The sequence below is a fragment of the Manacus candei genome, unplaced genomic scaffold (genome assembly GCF_025592945.1).
Source record: "Manacus candei isolate 608988 ecotype Guabito, Panama unplaced genomic scaffold, ASM2559294v1 h1tg000152l, whole genome shotgun sequence".
Taxonomy (NCBI): Eukaryota; Metazoa; Chordata; class Aves; order Passeriformes; family Pipridae; genus Manacus; species Manacus candei.
Window position 1 is genome coordinate 356,962 of NW_026138200.1, and position 25,129 is coordinate 382,090.

Below are 25,129 nucleotides of genomic sequence, written 5' to 3' on the forward strand. Positions count from 1 at the left end.
TTTAATCATGGTGCAACCACAGAAAAATAGAGTTGGGTGCTTCCTGGGAGGGACCCCAAACAAATGAAGCCCTGGATATTTATACCCTTACAGGCTAAGCCTGGAAGTGCGGAGTCTTCTAGCTGAGTCCTTGTCTCCTGTTGTATCTCTGAGTGTCTGGTCACCTGGCTGGTGCCACAGGTCCCTGTGCACTTCATTATGTAAGGGGTCGGAGCCAGTTCAAGGTCTCTTGCCTCGTGCTCCTGCCACCCACAGTTCAATCTGCAGTGGCATAAGCTATCTGCACTACTTGTACTCCTCAACTTCAGGCAGCCCCTCTGGGCTGGAGCTTGGCTTGAGCAATGCCTTGTGTGCCTTCACTTACCACCATCATGATGTAGCATCTCTTTTTCCCTGGAGTCCCTCGTGCCCTGTGCATGCATATTGTTCTGTGCATGAGCATCCCTCTGTCTCATCCATCTTCTTCTCATTTGCCACTTGGGTGGAGTTACCATGTGCTCCCAGGTGAGGTGGGGGGTTGGGTGGGTCAGTTCACCCCTTGCCAGCCAGTTACCCAGGCCAGCTCAGACTGTGTTCCACCCATGTCACCAGCACCTGCCCGCTGTTGCAGAGCATGAGCAATCAGTGTAGGCAGCGAGGGATCTCAAAAGTGAAGACAAGTAGTTGCTTATGAAAACTGAGAGGAAAGGTAATGTAGACACTGATGAGTAAATACACTGTTTTCCCAGTAGCATTTTAAAGTAGAATAGTGCACTATGGCCTGCTAATGTGTTCTGGTATTCAGTGCATAGGTGAATGGACAACTTTTTAGGTGAGGTCTTGGAGATTAATGTATCTTAAGACATTCCTCGATCTCTTTGTTTTATCTGCATCCAATTCTTTGATTTTAAGAAATATTCTTAGAGCTAAGTGAAACACAGTTACTGGACAGTAGCAGGAAACACAGTAGGTGTCAGAGCTTAAAAATTCAGAATGAGTAGATAATTTTGTGTTTAGACAAGTAGTGGGTATGGTCAGAGGGGAATGAAGATGTTGGCAGAAACGAGTTTTTGTTCTGGATGCAAGATAATAAAAGGAGGGGGATTCCCTTGCAATTCTGTTCATAGTTTTTCTGTCCTTTTACGGGGCATAGTTTTAGTATGGCCTTCTGAGAGCCCCATATTTTCTGTTTGATTCCCAGAACTGGAATGTTCTGAGAGCAGTATTTATACTTTGCAGATGTTTCTTGTAACTGCTAGTAAGGGAGTTGGAAAAAGGAGCCTGTGGCTTCTGCTTAAACCCAAACCCACATCCTCAATGGGGGAAAAATTAAAAATGCCTGCTTTGTTTGAAGCAGCTAATATGTAAGAGGGAGAAAGCCATAAACAATGTAATTGAATAAAAAGGAGTATTTTAGGCCTTATCTCCTCTGTTTCTGTGGTTTTAACTTTAATTCTGTAATTACCTTGCTGTAATATTTTCTGCTTACGTTTTAGGAATGGGTAGTTGGCTTACTTAGAATCAGTAGATTATTAAAAAATGTACTTCTTTACAGTTGCATCAGAAGCTGTATTCGATCAAAACAAACTTTTAAAATTTTTTACCTTTCAGGTATATTACACATAAGAAAAACCCTCTATTGCAGTATTAGTAATGTGGAAATAAGTTGTTACAGCATTAGAGCTTGAAAGTTTAATAAGGAAGTTGCAATTTAAATTAAACATCATTTTTGATGTTTTTGTTATATTGAAGCCCCATCCAACCATTAACACTCCTATCAATGAAACTGTTGAAGAAAGCAGTCAGGAGTCTGCTGAAGGGAGTGAAGAAAAAGCAGGAACCAAAAAAAAAAAGTGTTCTGTCCCAAAAGTAAGTGACTGAATTTCTGCTTTATTCTGCCAGAAACATTTTTATTGCCAAGTTTTTACCTAAATATTTTAAACTAATAGTGGCTTACTGTTGTAACTGTCTTGCATTTATTTCTTTTCAGATATACTTACAGTAATATTTTTGTCTTTCTGTATTCCTTTTATGGTACTATATGTGTTTTTGAAAATTAATTTTCTTACCAGCCTATATTTCTAAATAATAATGAATTAAATTCATATGGTACTTCCTGGGCAGGAGAAGTTGGAACTGATCACCAAGAATTAGCTTAAAGTTTCTGGTTTTGAGTTTTTGAAGAATTTTTAGTACCGTAGACAGGTATGACTGTCACTTAAAATTATGATGGCTTTTGTTGAAAAGCCAAACAGATCATTAGGGTCTGTCATGGCTGAAAGGGTACTTCAGTGTGTTTGCCAGAACAGATTATAAGAATCAGTTTGAATTTGGCCATACTCTTAATCAAATAATCAAAATATAGATGATTTCATAGCTGTATCAGTTCAACTCTTGAGTCATAAAAGTATCTGTGAGTCATCAGTATACAGTAGTTTATACAGAGTTCAACTTCTTCACTTTGTAAATGTCTGCATACCTTAGAATCCTTCCAAAACAAGATTTAATTCTTTTAAAATATATTGTATTCATACTAAAAAGAAAAATGTTTTTCTGCCTGAAACATCATTGTTTCAGCTTACTGATGCTATATGTAGTTTGTACTGTAGGAGGTGAAGCCTCCTTGCATACTGTACAATTAATAATACTAGTGTAGTACACTACTTTGAACTTTCTCTATTCTTGAGTGTTTTGTTACGTCCATATGGGAGAATTTTTCATATGGCATGGAAGAGATGTTGAGTTTTGTCAACTCTTCTCAGTGTTTTTAAGAAGAATAGAATCCTAAAGTGAGAAAAATTGTGATGCAGGTGGGACTAGTACATTTATCGTATCTCATTTATTTCTAACTAATTTTTGGAAATTACTACTCTACACGATAAGTGGTGCCATTAACTTAAATAACAGTCTGTTTTGAATAGACTTGCCTTTATTCTACCTGTTTTCATTTTGATTATTTACACAGATTTTAATGTAGTTTTTCTGTAAGTGTTGTTGGCCATCCTTTAATATTGATTCATAGCAGCAACTGAGCAATTTACAGTGTGTCAAACACATAGCAGGTGTTCCTTCTCTGGGGTTAGTGTCCAGTAGCTGTAATGGCTTGTTTATTCAAGAATAAAAAAGTCCTCTGATTGGAGGAAAAAAGTTAGTCTACTGGTAGTATACTGATAAGATAATGTTGAGAGTTGTTTTGATGAGTTGGAGACTACAGGGTTATTGATGGATTATTTCTCCCAACTTGTTACTGTCTAGAGTTCCTTATTTACTACTTCCACATGCAGAAGTTAAGGGTGATTTGGGTTCTATCTACTATACCTTAGGAGCACTCTTCAACACATAATTTGCTGACAGTGTTAGTAAACCAATGCTGTTCTTGCCCATGCACGCTGCTGATAAAAGCATTTGTTCTTAGTATTTGCTACTGCAAGGGGGAAACTTTTTTTAAACTGGGCTGATTAATCAGTTTGCTTCACTGTGAATTTATGCCTCAAGCAATATGTGCTAGTGGGGATGCCAATGACTTAAGCTTCATGTTTCTCATGAAAAGTGCTTTTAGGCTGTTTAGTGCTGGTAGTGTGGAAGAGAAACAGGAAGATGTAAGAGCAATTTAAACATGAAGATGGAGTGGAAGATCCTGAACGGGTCCTTTTACCTAGATTTCTGTAATTAGTCCCAATCAGCTTAAGGCAAAATATGGAGCAAATTTCTTCTCTTTTTATAGTAATAAAGCTATAAAATTCTGTTAACCAGTCCTTGTGCTCTAGTTTCCTCTGGTTTTAGAGAGCCAATAATTCTTCTGTCTTAAAATTGTATTCTGTAAAAAGATTCAGTGATATTACATGTGTTCAGGTAATTAGGAATATTGTGTGATAGTTGCTTTGTTTAATGTTGAGATCTTAAAAACTAGCTACTTTAAAAAGGAATTGCAAAAGAAGGGCTTGCAAGTGGGATAAGGCACTAGTATTCAAGTTGAAAGAACTGAAAATCTTAAAAACACACAGATACATAGGTAGCAAGGAAATGTTGATTATTTTCAAGTAAATTATTATGAACACTTGATTTTTTCAAGACTTAACTGCTTACCTGAAACAAAACCTAGTATTTTTAAGGTTTAAAAACCCCAACAAAACAGGAAAAAAGGCAGAAATTACAATCTATAAATGCTGAAACAACCTGTTTGTGGTCTGTTTACTACTTGTCCTGGTTTTGGCTGGGATGGAGTTAGTTTTCTTCTTAGTAGCTGGGGCAATACTGTATTTTTGATTTAGTATGACAATAATAACACACTGTTATTATAATATATTATTATTATGATATATTATATTATTATATAACAACAATAACACGCTGTTTTAGTTTTTGCCAAGCAGGTTCACAAGAACACGTGGGAGGTATGGCCACAACAGGTGGGCTGAACTAGACAAAGGGTTATTCAACACAGAATGACAGAATGTGTCAGGTTGGAAGGAACCACAGTGGGTCATCTGGTCCCACCCTCTGCTTAAGCAGGGTCATCCTACAGCATTTGGAACAGAATTACATTTAGATGGTTCTTAATTATCTCCAGTGAGGGAGACTTCACAACCTCCCTAAGCTATCTGGTCCAGTGCATGGTCACCCTCACAGTAAAGTTCTTCCTCATGTACAGATGGAACTTCCTGTGCATCAGTTTCTGCCCATTGCCTCTTATCCTATTGCTTGGCACCACCTGGAAGAGCATGGCTCCATCCTCTTGACACCCTCTTTTCAGATACTTAGAGACATTGATGAGGTCCCCTCTCAGTTGTCTCTTGTCAAGGCTGAACAGGCCCAGCTCCCTCAGCCTTTCCTTGTAAGAGAGATGCTGCAGGAGGAAGTGTTCCAGTACACTACCTTCTTAAACTATTTAAAGTGAAGAACATCCTGATAGTAATTTGCATGTTCTCTTTTCACTGTAAAATACTCCTAATGCATTTTTTCTTACCCCGTGTTGACTCCCTTTGCAGTTATCCCCTAAGGGGGATAATAACTTACCTACGGAAGCTGAAACAGAAGAAAAGGAGATGGATACTTCAAAGGAAGATGATCCGCCTTCAGACAAAAACATTAAAGAAGTATGTTAGAGCTTTTTCTGTGTACCAGTAAAGATCTTAATATGTTGATTGGTGTAAATCTATTACTGAGTATTCAGACACTATAGTTATTACTACTGTGACAGTCTCAGGAGTTGTTTAATTATATAAAACTTTCTGTGTGTTCACTCATGTTTAGACCTCTCATTGAAGCTCCCAGGAACTGTAGTTTTCTTCAGAGGGGAAACTTAGTCTGACTTTTCTATGAGTTGAATTAAAACTGGTGGAACACCGTGGGTTTTATCACTTACTCTGTATTGCAAATGTACTTTTTTTGAGGACTAAATAAAGACTTCAGACAGACTGAAACATCACTACATACCTTTATTTAGAACAGAATATTATTTAGTACTTAGTTTATTTTTTTATCTTTCAGGAAAAAGTCCTGAGTACCAGATAATCATAGAATGGTTTGAGTTGGAAGGGACCTTAAAGATCATCTGGTTCCGATCGCACTGCCATGGGCAGGCACATCTTCCACTAGAACAGGTTGTTCAAAGCCCTGTCCAACCTGGCCTTGAGCACTTCCAGGGATGGTGCATCCATAGCTTCTTTGGGCAACCTGTTCCAGTGCTTCACCACCCTTACAGTAAAGAATTTCTATCTAATATCTAATCTAAACCTACCCTTATTCAGTTTAAAACCATAATCATGATTTTAATAATTTAAAAGCAGGAAGTGTCTTCATATACGTTACAGGATTCTTGTTTAAACTATGTACTAGAGGTTTCAGTTGTGAAAAATACTTAGAATAATCTCAATATATATCTTTGTTTTGTTAAGACTCTTTGGACTGTTTTTAATCTTCACAGGATGTGGTGAAAACAAATGATGCTTCTATTACTAAAGTTGCTAGAAGAGGAAGAAAAAGAAAGGTAACAACACATTTAATTAGTTCCCTTACCGGAATTTTTCAGCTGTGATAATACTGAATGTTATTTTCTTTAATGACAGATTATGCATAAGTTGAAGTGCTTGACACCCTTCTCCCCTTTTTTAAATGTCAGAAAGATTTGTGGAAATGAAAGTTTTCCCAGAGTGTGTTTTACAAGTCTTAATTCTGTTTGAACTTGATGTGGAATATGGAGTTCCCATCTTTCCCAAAAAAACTATTACAAGTAAGAAAAAAATAAGATATAAACTGTTGCTAGACTGCTAATAAAACAGTCTATGTTTTAACATCTTTATCACACTGAACCAATATCTGAAATGCTCCTCTTTTTCACAAATTTGTGATTTTGTGATGTCTTTAATTTGGGAAAATCTGTGACTAGTATGTTTGTCTCAGGTAAATTGCATGCTGTACCTATACTCTTCGTTGTCCTGCATACAAGATGCTAAATTCTTGACTGTTTTTTCCAGTTGAGATCTTTCATCTGTATGTATGGATAGGGAGTGTTTCTGCAGGGAGATAGGTATCTTTTCATCGAGATCTTTTGTTATAAGTTCTATCCATCTTTCCAACCCAACCCCCTGAAATGACTGTGTAGATATAGGTCATTATGTCCCATTGCTGCAGGCCAACATACAATTTTTCATGGTGAATAACATTGGTCTGTAGAGCTGGAAGCAGGTATTTTTCTGGATAGCTCCACCTGTTGCCTTGATACTTTGATGCAGCTTGGGTGATGATGGGATACTGTAAAAGAAGAGTATTTGGGAGGTGGAAATATGAACTTGCCTGCTTAAAACTGGGTTTTGGTGTGCTGTTATGGTGATCTTAAGGAGATTACTTGTAAGTATTTTTGCTTTATTGTACCAAGATAAGTTTGTTCTGAAGATGAATGGGCTGGTTGAATTTATATGAAACATTTCTTATCAGGTAGTGATGGTATGGAGAGGGTCAAATTAGTAATACTTAAATATAATCTGTTACTGAATTTGGAAACTTTTTCATGTGTACAACCAATAGCATAATAATTTATTTCTAGAAGTTTAAAACTTTTGTTTGAGAAAGTAATTGAGATACTGGGGTCATGTATTTTTTTTCACTTGTGAAATTCATTCTTTAAATTAGTCTGAAAAACGAGCTGAAGCTGAGGAAGCAGCAGTGGGAGCAGCAGCAGCTCCTATGCCAGTGTCTCCAAAAGTAAGCCCCAAAAGAGGAAGACCAGCAGGTAACTTCAGAAGAATTATCTAATTTTTTTCACCACAGAAATATCTGTGTAGAATTAGTCAGGGAGTTGTCTCCTTCCCCTAAAGTACTACAGAGTATTTTTTCATGCTAAAGGTGGGCTTTGCTAATAGATTATAATGAGAACCTCATCTCAAACTGATGAATTTAGGACATAAATGGATTTAAATTGTTAGCATTAATGCTCAGTCTTTGAAATTAAAGACTGGTTTTGGACACAATTATTACCTTTAGAAAAGCCTTCTTCATAAAATACTGCTAAAGTATAAATATGTGATAAGAGCTCTCTCTGCATTTTTGCTCCATAAAGGTTTATATACATTAAAGGTCTACAAACTACTTTGATTGTGTTAGAATATCCATAAAACACAAGAGAACTGGGGGAACAACAAACCTGTAGGTGGAGCTCTGAGGACAAGGAAAAAAAGCTAAGAGCTGGAGAGACTTGTTTGAAAAGATGTTTAAGGCAGTCTGTAGGTTGATAGACAAATTAAAAAACAATACAACTTGCTTTTTTAAAATGTATAATTAGAATCATTTGGTGGCACTATAGTGACTGTTTCTTTCCAAGTAGCAGTGATCTATTTTAAGTTTTATGGTAAGCTTGCAGATTATCTTGATCGTTAACTAATACAAGAGAAAACAGTTCTTGCAGCAGTTAAGTACGTTGTATGAGCATCTAACCAGGGAAACAAATAATTTAGTCTTCTGTATCTGCTGACAATGTAAAAACAGTGCAAACACAGTTAAATAGACTTATTTACTTTTGCCTTGGGAGTTGTTAGGAAATTTAAATATTAATTCATGCCCCTCTGTCATTTCATTACATGTACCAAATGTACATCTTTAATATTTGTGGTTTTATCTTTACCATTTTTTGCTGTTTTTTACTAACTGCTATCTGTAAGAGCAGGAAAGGATTTATAAGAGATGCTTTTGCCTCCAGAATAAAATACCTTTTTGGAAAGTGTACTATAAAGCCTTTTCTGGTGTTGATACGATGCCCTCATCTCTTGTTAAGCAGTGCTCCGTGCTAAGACCAACAAGACTTTAAATAGTGAGTGTTAGGTTTCCTGACCACATGTTCACTGTGGTACTGGAAAAGCATTTGAAGTATATAAGTGCCAAGATGACAGGCATGCTGTTTGTCTTACTCCTAAGAATGTGCTGAGTCTGAGGAAATGCAGGGTTTTGATCTGCACTATAGTGTGGTGGTAGAACTTCCTGACAGTGGGTTGTTACCATGAAGAGTGATAGAAGTCCCATGATACATCTAAAAATATGGATAACAAACTGTATTAATGTGGGCACTAAGTGAATTCTTTCTCTAATTTCAGACTTTCTCATTGTCTAATTTAAGACTTGTTTGTATTAGTTATGCAATGTGTGAAACAAATCTAACTGTATGGTTTGTAAAAAGCACAAGAATTGGTAGTTGGAACCTGTGGCTGAAAAACACCAAAGTTTTTAATTTACCAGTCAGCTGAAAAACTACCAACACTTTAACTTATTTGATTTAAGGGTAGCTTATGTCTGTTGAGTAAGAATCTTTCCACATAGACAAGGAGTAGGTGGTGGCTGTGGACTAACCTGTTATTTCTGTATAACTACTAGCTTCTGAAGTAAAAGTTCCAAAACCAAGAGGGAGACCCAAGCTGGTGAAACCATCATGTCTTTCTGAGGGTGACCTGTGAGTTACGGTTTTTTCCTTAATTCTAAAATTAAAGTTTCTTCATTGTAAACAGTGTTGTTCCTTATGTTAAGACTTCATAGTTAGCAGTGAGTTCCTGGTTTTGCCCCATTAGTGCTCAGTATGAGTTACTTTTTCTGTTGATGTAGTTATAATACAGAGTAAGTTATAATACAGAGTAACTCAAGGTACTACATTTCTGGAACAAGCGACAGAAAATCTTGACTTTCCTAACTTGTAAATTCTGCGCAAAATTCCTGCTGAGTGAAGAGGAAAGATATTTACTAAGAGAAAATACAAGATCACACAAAATCGAAATAGCGATTTTTTTTTTCTTGCATTTTTTGTTTCAGAAGTCTCTTCTGATGGAATTCCAACCCTATTAGTTACCTAAATTTTGGTTTTGCCATCTTCAGTTCTTATGTCAAGTCCTTAGTGCTTCTGCAAACTCGAGGAAAAGTTGGGCATTGGTTTACTTTTCTATAAATTAGCAAATGCACAGTTTTGGTATATGTACACCTTAAATAAGGGTACTTTATAAACCTAGTTTACAGTATATGCACTCTTGGTCCTGCAGACCCATATGTATGTGGAGAATCTGCTGAGCACGAACTTCTTGGGTTTGGATCTATGCACTTATATTAAAGTTAGTTTCATTGGAGCCTCCATGCAATTATTTATTTGTATGGGGTTTTTTCCCCACAGTTACTAGGCTTTAATTTTAGAAGGAGACAAAGTATTTTTTCAAAAGGCATTAAATTAACCGAAAGTGAATTTATTTCATAGTTTTTAGTATTCTGTGGTTAAAAAAATCAGCTTACTGAGTTAAAGTGTCATTTTTAAAGTCGCTGTAGGTAGTGGACATGGTGCCTAAATACTGTCTGTGTTTTAGTGTTAATGAGGAGGAGAAGTCAAAGAAAAAAGGACCAGAAGAAAAGCCCAAAAAGCAAGGGAAAAAAGATGAGGAGAGTCAGAAGGAAGAGGAGAAATCAAAGAAGGAATTTGATAAAAAGGAAGGAAAGAAAGAGGCTGAACCAAAAAGGAAAAATGTTGCAAAAGTGGGTTCTACATCAGCTTCTGATTCTGAAGATGAAGAAGAACAAGAAGGGGACAAGGTATAATTTTGCTTTCCTGACAAACTTATTATAAAGGAAAGTAGTATCACTGAAGATCTTTCTTCAAGTTAAAGCTAGATCTTAGTGAAGTTTGGAGTCCTGTGACTTGGCTTACAGATGTATAGAACAGAAGTTTCAAAACTTAATTTCCTCAAATAATTCTTGGAGGAACTTGCAGTATTTTCTAAGAAAAGCATCTTTTCTTAGATGCTTTAAGAATTTATATGTAGCCTTTATTTTGTCAGAAGGCTTTTTTTTTTTTATCTATGTTCCTTGAAACACAGATGTTGTTTTCCTTGGGTGCATCTGGAGAACATTTGGCTTGAAATCACATTTTTGAAAGGTACAAAGCTGTCCCTAGCCAACAATTTGTAATGTCTTCATTTTTCTAGTCCTTAGCATTGCCTTCCAATGAAAAGAAAAAAGGAAGAAAAGACTAATGAAATTATATTTAGTTTCAGGCAAAGCCACCTTTCCACAAAGTCAGGTTGCTCCATGGAGCAGAGAAGGATACTCAGTGTAGGTAGGTTTATCTGTTTACGGAAACAATAATTTAATAATCTCGCTTTTCTCTTTCCAACCATTAAATACCAAATAAAAACAGAAGAAAAAAGGAGGAAGAAGCTTTCAGGCAGCGCACAGAAGGGGCATTGTAAGAGGCCAACATGAGAGAGAAGTAACAGAAAGAAAGCGTAAACAGGAGGAACAGGCAGAATCTGAATCGTGAGTGTATTTTAACGTGTGATGCCCACAAGTTGTAGGAATACTTTGAACCTAATGGGAGGGGACAATATTTGAAAAACTTCCGAACTTGTTTGCACTGTGTTCTGTTTTTCTCCCCTTGCCTTTTTGTTTCTCTATTTTTTCTTTTTAAGGGGAGAGTAAAAAGTTCCTCTAAACCATATGTTCTTTTGTGGGAGGATGGGAAGAAATGAACATACAAATTAAGTGATGTCAATCTTTCAGTGACTTGGAATCCCTAGCAGAGGACAACTGGTGGTTCTTTTTAGAACTAACCTAAGAATAACCATGTATAAAGGGGTCAGTGTGAAAAACTGTTCAGGACAGCCATGTATTTTTCTTACAATTTTTAGATACATTAGATTGACGACTGGTAGGACCTCTTAAGTCATGGTTATGGATTTTTGATCAGATGTGGAATGCATAGGGTTATCTGGACAACATTTCCTTCTCTGTCTGGCAGCTGGAGTACACGCTGTTGGACAGAAGAAGTTAAAAAATTAAGCATTATTCTACTCTAGCACTGCAAAGCCAGTTGAGTGATACTAAGAGCAGTCTGCATTTGGAAAATAATTTAGCATAAATGAATCAAGCATAAGAATGGAGAGAAGATCCTGCCAGAAACTGGGGGGGAAGGAGGAGGGGAACAATAGGAAGAAATCTGACTCATTTTCAAGAGCTTTTCTGCAAATGAATGAAGAAGCTGCCACCACAAAGGCATGATGTTCCCATCCCCACAGTTGGTGGGAGGGCAGAAGAATGGGAGAACAAGGTAAAAATTTGGAGAAAAAGGAAGAGAATAACGGTCCCCTTTACCTGTAACAACAAAATCCTACCTTTTTCATGTTCATTAACAAGAATCTATTTTTGTGGGGGTCTTTTTTTTTTTTTTTTTAATCCTCCAGCCCCTTTTTTTTCTCCCCTTCCTGTCACTCCTCTGGAAACCTAACATAGTTATTCTACTTGCCTGTAGCAACTTCAGAGATATTAAATTGTCCTTAGAAGCTTAGCAGCTCTTAATATATCAGTATTTAACTCTGACACATGCTGATTGATTTCTGCAATCGAACTAAATCGAGTCATATATTGATTTAGTTATAATAATCAAATTTCTACTTTTAAATAGGTGTCATATTTTATGCATTGGAGGGTAGATAGATTTTTGTTTCAGTAAGATAAATGAGAAGTAGATTCTGAATGCATAATGAATTTAATTATAGCTGATGACTAATATTACAAAACTCAATATTGACTAAAAATAGTATAGACTGATATGTGTTTTGATTACTTTGCTTGTCAGCATAGTATCCATTTTCTGGTCTTTGTAGCTACTTCATTAGGTTTTATTTAATTAAAGTGCTTTACACCATAGTTTGTCTCTGCTGTTAAGATTGTGCTGCCAGTTGAAGCAAACTAGTTTTATGTACTTTGAAAGTGTTGATTCTATAACTGGATAGATTATGAAAGAAACATGGAAGATGAGACATGCAGGCCTACATATTACTGTGACAGGAAGTAAATTAGTCACAGGACATTTAGTTATGACATGCTGAAACATGCAAATTCTAAAATGAGGCCTTTAAACCCCTCAGTAAGACAAGACTGAGGAATTGCTAAACAGGAGTTCATGATCTTCTCTGAGTAAGGAGTTTAAAAGTGTGTTTGAAAGATTTCTGCCTGTGTTCATCCTGTAACTGAGATGGAGACAAATTTTGTTTTGCTTTTCATGATCCCCAGCGTTATTTTCAGTGATACAATTGGAGAAAGATCCAGGAGATTTCAATGCATTTGCAGTAAATCTTTTTTCCTTATTACTACTTCCTTCAAGAATATTTAAATTATTACTGATATCTTTATGGTCACTTGTAAGATATGTTTACTGTTACATTTAATTATTTGAGAAAATCAGTCATATAGGAACTGATTATGATTAATTGATCTTTCCATAATTCCCCATGGAAATGTCAAATAGTTTTACTCTTTTTGTTATCCTCATAAAAATATTTTCCTTCTCCAAAAGTTAGTTCTGTACAATGCCATTTTACCAGTTTATACATGCAACCCCCCAAAAAATACGGTTTGGAAATGTGACTTGTTTTTAAAATCCTGTAATTTTCTGCTTCTAGGGAAAAGCAGCTGTGAGTAGGACGATTTATCAGCAGTATCTTATTAGCAGTATCTTATAGCAGTAGCTAATTAATTTGGTTACTTTGTTTCAGCCTTTGAAAACCCAGGTTTGTCTCTTTGTGTTCTTGCATGTCAATGTTTTACTGAGATAATGCTTCAAAATTTTGCATCTCATCCAAAAATTAGAAAAAAAAGTATGAAAAGCAGGGTGTACGACATTGGAAAAACACTTTAACATTTTTCATAGGCAGAGTAAAGAAGAAGGCAAGAAAGCAGAAGTTAAGAAGATTGAGAAGAAGAGAGGTTAGTTTAAAGAAGCTAAATAGTACTTCTTGGTCATGTTATATTTTAGGCAAAATTTACTGCTGAGGGTGGCTGTGTGGGCTGGGATGTCTGATCCATTCAGGTCTGTGAAACAGTGCATTTCTTGCCTGTGTTCTTTCTTTCTGAAGTGCATTAGAACAGGTCTTGGCTATCCTGACTTTACTGTCATTTGAGTTTTTGAGCCTTGGTCTCTTCTGTTTGTGAGCAAGAAACAAAAGCTTTTACTCTTTGAACTGAATCACTTCAGTTATTCCCATCATTTTTTCCTTTCTATCTTCTCATAACACTGTACTCTGAGAGACCTCTTGAAAGTGTTTAGATACTACCTCTTACTAAGCCGGAGGCTTAGATTCAGGTTGCCGTGGTCTTCTCTACTGACCCATACTCGCAGACTGACCTTCACAGGGATAAGTAACTCCTTTTTCAGTACTCCCATCTTTGAGGGCAATCCAAACCACTGGCTGTAATTTGTAGTATAGTACAAATCCAGTGTCATAGACTCCAGCCAACATAGTGTCACAGCAGGGGGAAAACAAAAACTCATCCAAGGTGGATTGGCCTTGAAGGAAACTCTGTTTGCGTGAAGTATTGTTCAGAGTACGTATCAAATCCAAACAGGCATTCGGCGTGTGAATTAGAGTAGACCACGTTTGTTAATCTTTCGCACCTGCTGAAGCATGTGTACTGGGAACATTTATTTGGGTGGATTTGGACTTGAATCATGACCAGTTTACTGAAAACAAATCATTGATATCCAAGTGTCCTGTCTTAAGTCTTCCAGCTTTGTAACTCTTAGTATTTATTAAAACTTCTTGTTAAACTAGCCCACAATTAGAGTGTGAAAGCTGTGTATTGGAATGGAAAATTCTTTTCAGTTTTAAGTCCCAAGGAGAAAACTAAGTGGGTTGCTAATAATGTTCAGTTTTAAAAAAACTGTGTACTTTATTTCTGATAGTAAGCCCTATGGTGTATTTATTGTGCACCTGCATGTAGGATACCTGCCCGTATTCTTCTGCTTTCTGTGTGAAGCTTATATTTGTAGAATCGTTTCTGCAAAAACAAACCTGATATTATTATCAAATATTCATTCATACTATTTTAATCTTCAGAAACATCAATGGATTCTAGGCTTCAAAGGATACATGCAGAAATAAAGAATTCCCTGAAAATTGATAATCTGGTAAGTATATTTTTTTAAAAACTGATTTATATGTCAAATTCCAGTAGGAAGTGATTGTGTGCTTGTTTTTAAATAATATTCTGAAAATGAGAGGAATTCTTTAAATTTGAAAGATAACTGCTCTTTAAATGTGGTTACTGTGGGCAGTGAAAGATGAGTGACAGCAAATTAAATTGGTTTTGTTTGAAAATACTTGATAATAAATTATTTACTGTAAACATTCAGATGGAATGATGTAAAATGAAGCATCTGGTGCCAGATCAGCATGCTTAGCTATGTGGAAACATCGGAGAGACATTGAGTGTAGTAGTGGCAGACTTCCTGATGCAAGGGGTTGGGGGCACCAGTCTGCTGACTCCACTCACTGTCAAGTGAGTGAAATCTGTTGCTTGTTGGAGTTTCAGATTTGGAATATTACTGGCAGATGTTTAAAGCTTTCTGACCATAAGACTATTTGCTACTGCTGATTTTGTGTTGGCTACCAATGGTGTAGTCAGGGGATGCTTGGAAATTATGAAGCATGACTGCATGACTCTGAGAGTGATGGTCAAGGTATAGGGACCCAGGTGGTTGCCTCCTTTCTTGAGAAAAGAACTTGTGAAGGAATGGATAAGTGTGCTAGGAGGTAGCAGGATCCACCCAAAAGTCGTGCTGCCAAGAGGCAACCTGGCCAGCCTGGTTGAAGACCATCAAACTAGGAATGGTAGCAGAGGAGGAAGTGGTGTGGAGCAGGATGGCAGTCAGATATAAACAGATGTCAGCAGAGTAATGTAAACAGGACTGACTTTGTAACCAACAGCATTCGTCTGCCAAACAGGACTGAATTGTCATGACCACCTCAGCACAGAAATGAGGAAGTGCTGGCAGCACAGCATTATGAGGAAAGCTTTCAACTTTTCTGGAATGTCAGCACAACTGTTTTTCTCTTAGGGGTGGCTTTACACTAATGCATTACAGCAGGGGGAACAACCCAGGGGAACTGTATATCTGCAGTTGCAGGGCTGTGGTTTCACTGATATCAGAGATTCAGTGAGAAGTTCTTCAGGAAAGATGGGTGCTGGGAAGACAAGATGAAAGAACTCTGTGAAACATCAGTGAAAACATGTAGCTCTGCACTGGGGCAGTTAATAAGCCAACTGAGAGCTTATGTGTCAGGATTATTGAGCAGACCAATATGAGTAATATCCTGAGGATGTCAACCGCAGATCACCTAATCAGGGAGAAGTAGAGAATGAAGTCATCTTTAAACAATTGGGATACACCTCTGGTTCTAATTGGAGGCTTGAAACATCCTGGTATCTGCTGAAGGGGCATGAGACTTACACACCAATGCAGGAAGCTTCTGGAGTGTGGTAATTTCCTAACATAGGTGATGAAGAAGGTAACAAGGCAAGACACCTTGCTGGACCTGGTTTTTCTAGACAGCAAAGAGCTGTCAGGCATTTGCAGGTCAGGGGCAACCTTGGCTGCAGTGACTGCAATGGTGGAGTTCAGGTTACTGGTAGAAGGGAGCAGGGCAAAAAGGATTGCATCCCTGGACTCCAGAGAGCAAACTTTGACCTCTACGGAGATCTGCTTGGAAGAATCTCTTGAGAGACTGTGATGGAGAGAAGATGGGACCAGGAGATCTGGCTCACTTTTAGCAATTCTCAAGGTTGATTCATCTTCACAAGCGGAAGGAATAACCAAATGTGGCAGGAAGGCTGCACAGATGAACAAAGAGCTCCTGACTATAGTAAGGACACAAAAAAGGAAGCATACAAGAAGTGGAAGCAGTGATAAGTGAACAGGGAGGAATATACAAGCACTGTCCAAGCATGGAGGGATGTGCTTAGGAAAATGAAAACCCACCTCGAGTTAAATCTCGGGAGAGAAATGGGGGACAACAAAGCTTCAAGCACCTCACCAGTAAAAGGAAGACTAGGAAAATGTGAGCCTGCTGCTGAATGGGGTTGGGATCCTAGTAAAAAAGAAGGCTAAGGTAATCAGTGTCTTCACCTCAGTTTGCTAGTACAATTCCATTCAGGAATCCTAGGTCCCTGAGACCAGTGGAAAGATCAAGAATGGGAAAGCCTTGATGCTCAGAGAACAAGGATCAAATTAAAGAACACTTAAACAAAGTGAGACCTGATGCAGAATAAACTGAAGAGTGCAGAGAGAGCTTAATAGTGTCATTGTGCATCCACACCACTTTATTTTTGAAAAATCATGGTGATGAGTGGGAGGTTCCTGAGGACTGAAGAAGGCAAATGTCACCCTCACATTGCAGGAGTGTCTAGGAAACTGCAGGCCAGTCAGTCCTATGCTGATCCCCTGAAAGGTGATGGAACAAATCCTCCTGGAAACTGTTTCCAATAATATAAAGTACAGTAAGGTCTCTGGGAGTTGCCAGCATGGGTTAATGAATATGAAATCATACTTAACCAAACTGATATCCTTCTGTGGGATGACTGGCTTGGTGAATGAAGGAGAGCAGGGGACACAGTTTATGTCAAGTTTAAAAAGGCTTTTGACACAGTCTCTCATAACAGCCTCAAGGACAGACTCATGAAGTCTGGACTAAGAAAAGTGGATAGGAAGGTGGACTGAAAACTGGCTGAACAGCAGTGCACAGAAGACTGATTGGTAGCAGGGAGTCCAGCTACAGACCAGTCACCAGTAGTCAGTACTATTAAAATATCTCATTAATGACTGGGATGATGGGACAGACCACACCTATAGCAAATTTGAAAATTATATGGAACTGAAGTCAAGGATTGGATGGGAGTGCTGCCATCCAGAGAGGTTTGGACAGGCTGGAGAAATAGGCCTTCAGGAACTTCATGAACTTAATTTCCAGTTCTGCACCTTTGGACAACAACCCCATGTACCAGCACAGGCTGGACACTGAGTGGCTGGAAAGCAGTTTGTGGGAAAATGACCTGAGGTGTTAGTGGACACCAAGCTTAGCATGAGCCACCAATCTGCTTCTGTGGCTAAAGTGGCAACCAGCATGCTAGGCTGCATTAGAGTTGCCAGAACATGGAAGGAGGTGGTGGGTGCCCTCTTCTTGGCACTGATGAGACACTGGATCGTGTTTTGGGCTCCCAGGAACAATAGAGATATGGACCTACTGTAGGGCACCCACTTAAGGGTCACAAAGATGGATTAAGGGCTTGGAGCACGTGTCATAGAAGGGGAGGCAAAGAGAGCTGGGAGTGTTCAGTCTGGAGAAAATGTGAAGATAAGAAAGTGTGAGTGTGAGTGAAGAAGTATGGCAGCATGAGGAACAGCAAGCTGCTACAACTTGGGAATACAGAGTTGTTTTGGGTTTTGGAAGCAAGGTTCTGGTAGTGAGGGCAGGGGGCTGTCTTGTGCTGGATAGCTCCAGCCTGCTCCAGTGGATGAACCCTGCAGGGTATGGCTGAGCCCCTCAGCCAGGATGGAGATGTATCTATGGAAACTTACTTGAACAGAGAGCAAAACACATTGGGCAGAGAAGAGGAGGAGGAGGTGGGGAGGAAGAAGTGAGAAACAGCAGAGGAAGCACCAAGGTCAAAAAATAAGGGAGGAGGTGCTCTGTGTTGTTGGAGTAGGTATTCTCCTTGCAACCTGTGGAAGAGACCACACTGTGACCTGTTGAGAACCCATGCTGGAGATTGGTCTGAAGTACTGGAGATCATGGGGAGAGCCCAACCTGAAGCAGAGGAGACTGTGTGAGGGAAGGAGTTGCAGAGAGGATCTGTGATGTACTGACCCTCTGCCACTGTGCACTGCTTGGGCTGGGGAGGGGAGTCTGGAGTGAGGTTGAGCATGGGAGAGGGAGGGAAAGAAAAGTGTTGGTTTACTGTTTGTCTTGGTTTCTCACAACCCACATCTATTTTAGTTGATGATAAATTAATTTTCCTAAGTAGAGTCTGTTTTGCCCATTACAGTAACTGGTAAGCAATATCCCTGTCTTTATCTTGACCATGAGCTTTCTCATCCTGTTTGCAGTGGCTGTTGTGGACATCTGGCTGCTAGCCAAGGCTAACACCACAGTGTTAGTATGAAACATTAGTTTCCAGTGTTGCCTGTTCTTAAATTATTTTATTAAGTCTATGCCAATACTTTGTCTCAAAAAGCAGTTCACCTAAATAAAATTCAGGAAGCTCTCACTTCAGCATTTTTTCATGATTTGGCCTAAATCATTCTGTCATGAGCCAAATAGTCAATTTTTTTAATATTGATTTCCTTTGAGAACAGGAGCTACAACTTTATACAAGATACAGAAGATTATTGTGACTTGTACCAGCAATGACTCTTTTGAGTTCTAAGTAGTAATTAAAATAAAGACTAGCAGAAGATATGGAAAATGACAACTAAGTATTATAGAAAGAAGACTTTAGTACACTAGTTCTTAGAAATGCATCAGAAGCTCACATAATTCCTTCTGTATGTCCTACACAGTGTGTCATTCATCAAACTTTTAACTGAAAAATCTGCAAAGACACAGTTCTCTATATTAACTGCAGTCCACTTAATATGCTTTACTACCTTCCCAGTGGCAAATCACTTGTGAAAAATTGTGCATGGTAAAGTCTGACTAGACAGAACAGCTTCAAGCATAGAAGTACTAGAATTATGAAACTAGCATAAAACTTGAGTATGTATTTTGAAAGGATAAAATTCTTTCTAAATGTTACAGGTTACTCAGATACCATCTGCCTAGCTGAGAGGCACCTGGTGTTAAATTTTTGTTTGCAAGTTTGACTACATAAAGTATTCTACAATTAAGTACATAGTCAAATTAAGGATGTTATAGGAAGGTGTCAGTGAGCATGGAAATTAATTTAGTATGGCTACTTAAAGATTACTAACATGTCAGTTAAGTCTTCAAACTAATTTCTTGTTTATATACAGGATGTGAACAGGTGTATTGAGGCTCTTGATGAGCTTGCATCCCTTCAAGTCACAATGCAACAAGCTCAGAAACATACAGAGATGATTCTAACTCTTAAGAAGGTGAGATTTGCAATGTTAATTAAAGTAACCTATATGTTTTTTTAAATCGATATCAGCTTTTTTTCATTACTGGGATACTATGTCTAGTTTGGGTCCCTACAGTTCAAGGATGATGCAGACAGGCTGGAGAGGACCTAAAGGAAGGCCATCAAGATGATGAAAGGGCTGGAGAACCTCCCTTTTAAGGAAAGACTGAAGGGTTTAGTTCTTTCCTTCCTGAAGGGAGGACCTCATCATAGTATTCCAGCACCTTAAAAGGCAGCTGCAAAGAGAGTGTCAAAGCTCTCTCTTCATAAGGAGACATATGAGGAAGATGAGGTGTAATGGGTACAAGTTGCACTGGGAAAGGTTTTACCTTGATATTAAAAAATGAATTTTTTTACAGTGAGAACAACTGTTCACAGGAACAGCCTCCCCAGGGATGTGGAGGAGTCCCCATCGCTGGAAGTTTTCAAGATGCAGTTGGACAGGGGGTTCGATTAACCTGATCCTGGTTCTATTTTCCATGAAGGGTTGGACAAGGAGATCCCTCAAGGTCCCTCCCCACCTGGGAGTTCTTAGTTTCTGTGATACATCAGAGAATGGGAAAGTCTGTCATTTCGGGTCAAATGAAGAATTTCATCTAGCATGTAATGAAATTACATAGGCATTTAAATACCTAAGTGGAGCTCATTGTTTTATTACTTTGATTTCAGATACGGAAATTCAAAGTTAGCCAAGTTATCATGGAGAAATCTACAATGCTATATAACAAGTTCAAGACCATGTTTCTGGTTGGGGAAGGAGATTCTGTTCTTTCCCAAGTACTAAATAAATCACTTGCTGAGCAGAAGCAGCATGAAGAAGCTAACAAAACCAAAGAACAGTGGAAGAAAGGAGCAAACAAAAAGGTGGAAAAGGAAAAGGACCAAACAGGTAAGTCATGTGGTTTTAGTTTTTTGTCATATAAAAGACTTAGTCTCTATTAATTTCTGAGACAGCTTCAAAACATCTGCGATGTAGGAATTCTGCCCATCTATGAAAACCTTTACATAACTGAAATAGTCAAGGATAAAACTGCTATAACTAACTTTCAAATTCAAGAGTGTAATGTTTTCCATGGCCATGTTATTTCTTATTACCTGAAGGAAAAGGCTTTTGTAAAAATTGAGTTTAGCATTTTTACTTCTTTAAATTTTCTAACTTGATTACATTACAGGATAAAAAAAAAAATTAGACATGAGGTAGAATTACATACTACCATTGTTGCAGTTTAACCCCAGCCAGAAACCAAGCCCCACCCAGCCACTTGCTCAGTTACCCACCAGTGGATTGGGGAGAGAATCAGAAGGGTGATAGAAAACTCACAGGTTGAAATAAAGACATTTTAATAGGAAAAGCAAAAGCCACACAGACAAGCAAAGCAAAACAAGGAATTCATCCATCCCATGGGCAGGCAGGTGCTCAGCCATCCCCAGGAGAGCAGGACCCCATCACACATAACAGTGACTTGGGAAGAGAAACACCATCACTCCAAACATCCCTCCTCTTCCCCCTTCTTCCCCTCAATTTATATACTGAGCATGATGTCATATGGTATGGAATATCCCCTTGATCAGTTTGGGTCACCTGTCCCAGCTGTGTCCCCTCCCAGCTGCCCATGCACCCTGAGGCTCCTTGCCAGCATTGGCATTATGAAAAGCAGAAAATTCCTTGGCTCTGTGTAAGCCCTGCTCAGCAATGACAAAAACATCTCTGCGTTATGAACCTTGTTACCCTATTACCAACCCAAAACAAATCCAAAACACAGCCCATACTAGACACTGTGAAGAAAACTAACTCTACCCCAGCCAAAACCTTCCATTCCTCCCATACCTAGACTTCCACCTGTCAATGGAGCTTGCAGCTGCTTCATTCCCTTCATTAGCCTCTTCCTGTATCATGCACGCTCTACCTTGTGTAGCAGCAACTTTTAAGTACTTCTGTACTACTCCTGTGATGCAACTTCAGTAGTTCAGTCTAACAGAACTACTATTATGGGAGAATAAATGTCAATGCTCTTAACAGTACTATCACAGATAAATCAGTAATGTACAAGTACAGCATAATATTGAAAGCTTTCCATAGTAAGCATGCTCAGTAATACATCAGTAGTAAAATAGATACCTTGCCTTTTCAAATATGTTCAAATGTATTTAAATCCTTGAAAATGTAGGAATTCTAACCATCTATTTAAATTATTTAGATCCTTAATTTCCACAAGCACCTCTCAGAAATTATATTTACTTTGAACTTGAACTGTGGGAGCAAAACTGTTTTAGGAAATCATTTGAAAATTACACACCTGGATCTGGAATAAACAAATTACTGTAATTGAGGTGATAAAGGATGCCAAGGATTCAGAAAAACTGTAGTTGATATGCTACTTTATTTGTAATTGCTATGGAAGCAAGGATGATGATAAAATCCAAACATTTTATGGTGAGAGAATGTGTGATGTAGTAGATGTTCCATACAGATCTTTCCCCAAACCAGTGATCAGCACAACGAATACGTTAACAAAGGGCTAAACTGAAAGACTTCCTACACATTGTCTGGCTGGTGAAGCCACTCCAGATAAGGTTAACACAACTTCAGCAAGACACAGTAAAATACCATATTGTTACCCAGTCACAGAGAATGGAAAGAACTTCTGTCAGAGTAGGGGGATATTTTAGGGAAGTAGTTTTTTCTTTATTTGCTATAAGGAGAAATTCTAATCCTTGTGTGCACTCTTCTGCCCAAACTGAATTGCTGAACTATGACTATCTTTACAAAATACAATAATGTAATTGATTGTACTTGATGTACAGCATCAGATTCCCTTTAGTAACAAGAGATTATAGCATTTACTGTTTTATTAAATGCCTCCCATGGCGTTCAAGTTCAGAATTGATTCTGAGCAAGTGTAAATAGATACACTACTAGAATGTCATCTTTAAATGATCTTGTCTGCTTTTTAGCATGTCTTAGCTTGTAAGAATTCAGATGAGAAACATCGTGAATTTTTTTCTTGCTGTAGTACAGTAGTTTAATAGAGGGGTTTTTTTTATAAACCTGGAACTTGAAGTATAGGATTCAGTTCTGACTTAGTCATTTGTTCCTCAGCAGTTCACTCAAAATTCACTGGCTTGTAATATCAGAGCAAAGCATGTAGTCATGACCGAAATTAAGTTAGGTATTCCTGCTTGGACTTCACCAGAGCTTCTACTCCATATTTTGTTTTCCTGCTTGAAAATTGCATGCTATAACTAACCACTTTTACTTTTTATATACACTCTCATATTTTGATTACACACATTTATTTGTTAGAGTTGAGAGTAAATGATATGTGGTGGACTACTAACTTGTACAGTTAAAAGTATCAAGAATCCCCATAAATGGTCTGACCAGGTTAGAATAGTAAACAGAATTCACTGCTGAAGTATATTCTTTGACTGGTCAGAATACAAACAAGCAGTAGTCCTATATCTGTAGTATAGCAAGTACAAGAAGAACTTGAAATTGCATGAAAGATGTACGCTGTTCAGTTCCCATTACTAGAATTATGGGATGAGGCACTTTGCATGGAATTTTCAGGAGTTGAAACCATATCAGTTACTGTCTTTTGTATTGTTTCAGGTGTGTGGGTATCAAGGTGAGGAGAAAACACTTATAATGCTTGATTTGATAAAGAAATTATCTGGGGCTTTTGAGTACAGTTTTGCTGTCTGCAGTACTGCTTTCCTGCACTTTCATTTTAAAGGTTCAAAGGTTCTGAATGGAGGGTCTGAAGCCCAGGACACCAACCAGTTACAACACAATGGAGAAAGCGCTGAGGAAAAGAAAGATAGGCATGAAGTTGGCAGTAAGAAAAAGTGAGTTAATAACCTTGCTGAGCTAAGGTTTTGTTCTGCTCTAGCTTAATGATGTAAAATAGAACAGCAGTAGATTGAGGTGACTTAACCATGTTGGCATACTGTTTTCTTCACTGAATTTTGTCTCAACTTCAGAGAATGATAATAGCAAGTAAATCTTCTGTTTAAGTTTCGAATTTACATTTTAAAAGTTATCTCACTCACTGCTGTAGTGGAGACTTAACAAAATTGCAGGATGTCCTGTTGTAGGAGAGAATCAGCATGTGGTGGGACAGGGCAAAGTAAAAGCTTTTTCCTTTATTTTAGAATACTCAATGCTATTAAGTTGGAAGCAAAGGAAGCCTGAACCCAATCTTATAGAAACTAATGGGATTTATTAATTTTTTTGTGAATTCATGTATTCTCATCAATAGCCAAGCTGCTTTGATTAGTATTCTACAGTGTAGCTATAGAATTGCTCAAATGCAGATAAACTGCAGGCTAGAACATAGACCTGAGAAATTCCAGAACTTCGAATGCTTATTGATGCACTTACCATTTCCAGACAAGAAGTCCTAAGAGTGCTTGAATTTGTCAAGAGGTTAAGTATTTAAACCTTGGTCTTACTAAAAAATGCTGTTTTATAAACAGAACAGGCAGTTAATCTCTTACAGCATATGGAGAAATACACAACAGAATGTAGCTTCATGCAGGTAAACTTAAACACAACAAAACAAAAAAACGCCTTAAGATGAAAATTAATTTGGTATTTGATATGAGGTGTCCTCAGAAGTACTGACTTCTGATTACACAGCTTTCAGAAGTTTGGGAGTTTTTGACCAATGATGCCAAATATTCATTTGGTCTGAGCAAGCAGCATGCTACAGGAACACAGTGGAGTTGCAAGTGTAGTTTCCTCATACAGGTTAGACATTGTAACCTGCTGCTTAAATAAGTGATTTGGCCAAATCACACAGTGTGGTACTAACAAGGTGCAACACTCAAACTACTTGGCATTAACATCAAGGCAGTTCAGTAGTTCAGTTCTATTCCTCTAATAGAATATACTTGGTCAAGTATTTAAAAAAAAACAACTACTAAACTTGCTTGTCCAGGGTAGACTATTTTCATGGCCTGCTTCTTTCCTCATTCTTCTTCTAGAACCTGACAACACTTGGATTTTTGAGTGGTAGGAAGACAATCTCAGTCAGATTGCCCTTTGTATTTGTGATTAAAAGAATTAAGAATATTTGGGTGCATGTTTGACACCTCAATGGACATTGGTCAAAAGAAATGTAAGACCAGTACTCCAGACAGTTACACAACATGCCTGGAAAAGGCTGTTGCATATAGTGTTTCAAAAAAGTAACTTCGAGGCAAGACAATTTCTACCTTTAATACTTCAGTAATTGTGATTGTGTCTGTAGAACTTGCTAATATATTTTCCATGCATGAGCTAGTGAGGGTATCATGTTCTGCTAATAAACATTTATATCGTTAAGTGTATGTGATGTTTGCTGTGGCTTTGAATTCTGTACTCTTGACACAGTCAAAGTCTTTCATAAACACAGAAAGAAACCCACTTTACAAAAAAAACTTTATGTCTATTTCGGTACAGTCTCTTGGAACTTACTGTTGGCTAACAGCTGTAAACCAGATTTTCTAACACCTCATGCAAATACTTGCATATTGAGAAATACATCCACATACCTGCTCTGAATTCAAGCACGCTCCAGACTCTCCATCATACAAACTTCCTTTCAGTGTTTTTCATACATTTTTATTTACAGTATTCAGTTGCTTAGAAGTGAGACACAAGTAAGCAAAATAAGTATTATCAATGTTAAAAACACCTGTGTGGTTCCCACTGCTGACTCTAAGCATATAG

The 25,129-nt window shown here is 37.9% G+C and overlaps 1 protein-coding gene across 3 annotated transcripts in view; it reads left to right on the forward strand.

Annotated features, from left to right (window-relative positions):
• Positions 1 to 25,129, forward strand: part of PSIP1 (PC4 and SRSF1 interacting protein 1) — a 35,219-nt gene that overhangs the window by 8,700 nt on the left and 1,390 nt on the right. For 2 of the 3 annotated variants that reach the window (XM_051772316.1, XM_051772317.1), the window contains exons 5-17: positions 1,732 to 1,848; positions 4,968 to 5,075; positions 5,906 to 5,968; positions 7,111 to 7,210; positions 8,842 to 8,917; positions 9,810 to 10,032; positions 10,637 to 10,755; positions 11,474 to 11,545; positions 13,148 to 13,203; positions 14,334 to 14,404; positions 19,286 to 19,387; positions 20,083 to 20,302; positions 23,151 to 23,262. In XM_051772316.1, the coding sequence (XP_051628276.1) occupies positions 1,732 to 1,848; positions 4,968 to 5,075; positions 5,906 to 5,968; positions 7,111 to 7,210; positions 8,842 to 8,917; positions 9,810 to 10,032; positions 10,637 to 10,755; positions 11,474 to 11,545; positions 13,148 to 13,203; positions 14,334 to 14,404; positions 19,286 to 19,387; positions 20,083 to 20,302; positions 23,151 to 23,262 (1,439 nt within the window). The remainder of the gene's footprint in view (positions 1 to 1,731; positions 1,849 to 4,967; positions 5,076 to 5,905; positions 5,969 to 7,110; positions 7,211 to 8,841; positions 8,918 to 9,809; positions 10,033 to 10,636; positions 10,756 to 11,473; positions 11,546 to 13,147; positions 13,204 to 14,333; positions 14,405 to 19,285; positions 19,388 to 20,082; positions 20,303 to 23,150; positions 23,263 to 25,129) is intronic. The other variant, XM_051772318.1, reaches the window with a different exon arrangement.